This window comes from Etheostoma spectabile, chromosome 16, assembly GCF_008692095.1.
Source record: "Etheostoma spectabile isolate EspeVRDwgs_2016 chromosome 16, UIUC_Espe_1.0, whole genome shotgun sequence".
Lineage (NCBI taxonomy): Eukaryota > Metazoa > Chordata > Actinopteri > Perciformes > Percidae > Etheostoma > Etheostoma spectabile.
Genome location: NC_045748.1, coordinates 6,212,161 through 6,215,036, shown reverse-complemented (window position 1 = coordinate 6,215,036; position 2,876 = coordinate 6,212,161). Strand labels below are relative to the sequence as shown.

General features: G+C 39.2%; 1 protein-coding gene across 2 annotated transcripts in view; it reads left to right on the top strand.

Annotated features, from left to right (window-relative positions):
- LOC116704670 (low-density lipoprotein receptor) overlaps window positions 1–1,904 on the top strand; it is a 16,974-nt gene extending 15,070 nt beyond the window's left edge. The window contains exons 24-26 of one of the 2 annotated variants that reach the window (XM_032540271.1): window positions 841–1,144; window positions 1,399–1,495; window positions 1,769–1,904. In XM_032540271.1, the coding sequence (XP_032396162.1) occupies window positions 841–1,144; window positions 1,399–1,495; window positions 1,769–1,834 (467 nt within the window). In that variant the 3' untranslated portion in view covers window positions 1,835–1,904. The remainder of the gene's footprint in view (window positions 1–840; window positions 1,145–1,398; window positions 1,496–1,768) is intronic. The other variant, XM_032540272.1, reaches the window with a different exon arrangement.
- Window positions 1,905–2,876: the final 972 nt, after the last annotated feature.

The following is a 2,876-nucleotide window of genomic DNA, read 5'->3' as shown; positions in this document are numbered from 1 at the left end:
CCCCCCTCCTAGTCATTTTATGGTTCTCCATAAACATAAAATCAAGGAGAGGGTTAACTTGTCCTGCTACAGGTTTCCCACCTTGGTTAGAAAGCACAAGGGAGACACTGTCTCTCACTATTAAACGGCTCGCTGGCACTCTTTCACTTTCTCCCTCGCTCCATCACCCACCCCCACACACAAACACACATGCTGGCTCGAGGCACAAACCAAAGGACAAGTAAACAAAGACTTTTGCGAGTAACCCTTTGGAAATCACACGTCCCCTAGCATTCTGCCAGTGAAATGCATCGCAATGAAAAGAGAGGTGTTCAACCCCGACGCAGAACTCTGAAAGGGTCACAACGCCATAGTAGCGAAGGCGTAGCTATGGTGTGGCGTTAACTCGGAAGCATAAAACAACCTTTTATTATGTCTTATTTGAACAAGTTGAACAACTGAAATGATTTTGGAAACATTTGGAGGTAAAAAAGAATCTTTGGTGTTGGATTGATATTGAAATCTCTGGGGCAGAGAGGTATATATTTTTGGGTCATATTTTTGGCCATTTTTCTCTTTTGGCCAAAAACCCCCAAATGCCATTTTTAGCAGGCCTAAATTTCTGTGGATCTCTATTAATCAGTAAAAAAAGCTAAGAGTAAAAGACATTTTGTGGTTTTTACAGTGTGTTCTGTGCTTGGCAAAGTAATGTGTGATGACAAGACTTCAGGAGGTTACAATAAGTGTATAATGAGATACATCCAGTGTGGGGACATTTTTATCTCACGTTTTGGCAAGTAAAAGCAGTACAGTTTAAAAAAGATGTTGTATCCTTTTTGTTAATGTTGACTTTCTCGTCAGGTCCAAAGCCAAACTCTGCGTCTTTCGGCGGCAAATCTAGAAGTGGCCGCCCTATCCAGTCTTCGTCAAACACCGAAAAGGACTCTGTTCTTTCGGTTAAAGACTCTACATCCTGTGATCTCCAACACTGCAACGGTCATGGCAACTGCATCACAGAAGGCAAAGTCACTCGCTGCCAGTGCATGGCTGGTTACAAGGGAGAGTCCTGTCAAGATACAGAACCTGGGAAAAGCCACGTGGGTGTGATCCTGGGTGTCCTCTGCCTCATTGCTGCATTGTCTGCTGCTTATATTTTTGCTAAAAGGTATGTGACTGAGTTGTTTTTTTTAATTTAAATGTTTTGCACACTAACAAGTCAATTTGAAAATGAGTGGTGGGCTGTAATGTATTCAGCCCGTTTGTGTATTTGCAGCACATTTCACTTTGCAAGGGGACAAAATAAAGTCTTTTACTGTAGCGTTTGGTTGGACTTGGATTGTTTCACTGCTTCAGACATATGTTGTGCTTTAACTCATTGAACTAAGATTTGTTTTTTTCTTTTTAATCTCACTTTAACAGGAGAGACTGGTTGCCCATCAGAAGCAGATCAACGGAGAAAGATACTCTGATGGCCAACATGGGCCTGCCATTTGAACACTACGATTCGGACTCAGAGGTAATACCTCAGGCCACTGAGGGGATATGTATTTGAATTAATGAGCTGCTGTGAGATGTTTCTGAATTTAAGAAAATAAACCATTAATAGAGCTTATTTGTATATTAAACCAGCTTAATTTAAAATGCCTTATCAGTTTACTCCAGAAATATATATTTAAAAAAATATAAATATATAAAAATTTAAATTTTATATCAAGTACATTTTCTTACATTGGGTATAAGTTGCCTTCATTAGTGTATAAATTCAGGGAAAATCTTTTCTTGTCCGCAGGAGCTCGAGTCCCCAGTAGATGTGAAGAACCCACCGCTAGCGTTAAAGTTAAGACAACTCAAATAAGTTCTGCATTCTGAAATATGGCATTGAATAAACTGGAAGCTGCTGTGGATTGTTGCCTTACATTTTCATGGTTGGCTTCAAATAGCGGTCAACACCAAGAGTCGTGTACGGATGCATTTCTGTGGTGCTGAATTTAAATCTGCTAATGAAGGTGGTCTTTTGGTGCAATAAAAATGAGATAGAAATGAACCAAAAATCTGGCTCCTCTTGTTTTCTCTTGAAAATGGAGGACTTGGGGATCTTTTTGGGTACTAAAATACATGTGATCGGCTTTTCTGCAGCCTAGCTTTAATGACTCCAAACAAGTAATGGTTATATTTCAATACATTGGTAATTTATAAACAGAGTCTTTTAATAATATATTAGCCTCTTAAATTCTAGCAGTTTCATTCTGTTCAATGGGCATGGTATGAATATACTTCCAGTTCACAGCGAACCAGAGTCAACATGTGGAAAGGGCCACTAGTGGGGATTTGTTACAGTAAGCTATAAATGGCCAACAGTTTAAATGATTGAAATCATTTAAGTTTATTCAATGGTTTACAGGGTGTGTACGTTTACTGACCAGCAAGGATAGTCCTCTTAAATCCAGGTACATTTACATGCAGTATGTCTTAAGATTTCTTTTGTGGTTTTGTATCCACCAGTAAATGTTGCTTGATGAGTTTTCACCTCCGACGGTATTTCCCCATCCCAACCCAAGTCACACACACAGTCAAAAGGTGTTATGCAGCTACAAGGGCATTAAAAAAGTGTAAAATGTAAAGTGTTACTACTTACATTTAGTGTGTACTATTTTCTCGTTCATGTATATTATACACCAGCTTCCAGTTGACAAATTAACTTTCATATGCTAAAAGTGTATTACACATCATATTGCATGTGTATGTACGGATTATACACATTAAACTTTACCAAACTAGAGATTCCCTACTAACTTCCACTGGCTATGCAATCCCTCCATGTCCTGTGGCACGAATCCAGGATAAGGGATTAAGCCGGGATGTTCAAGTTATCCTGGATGAATTTAGCTTTGACTTGG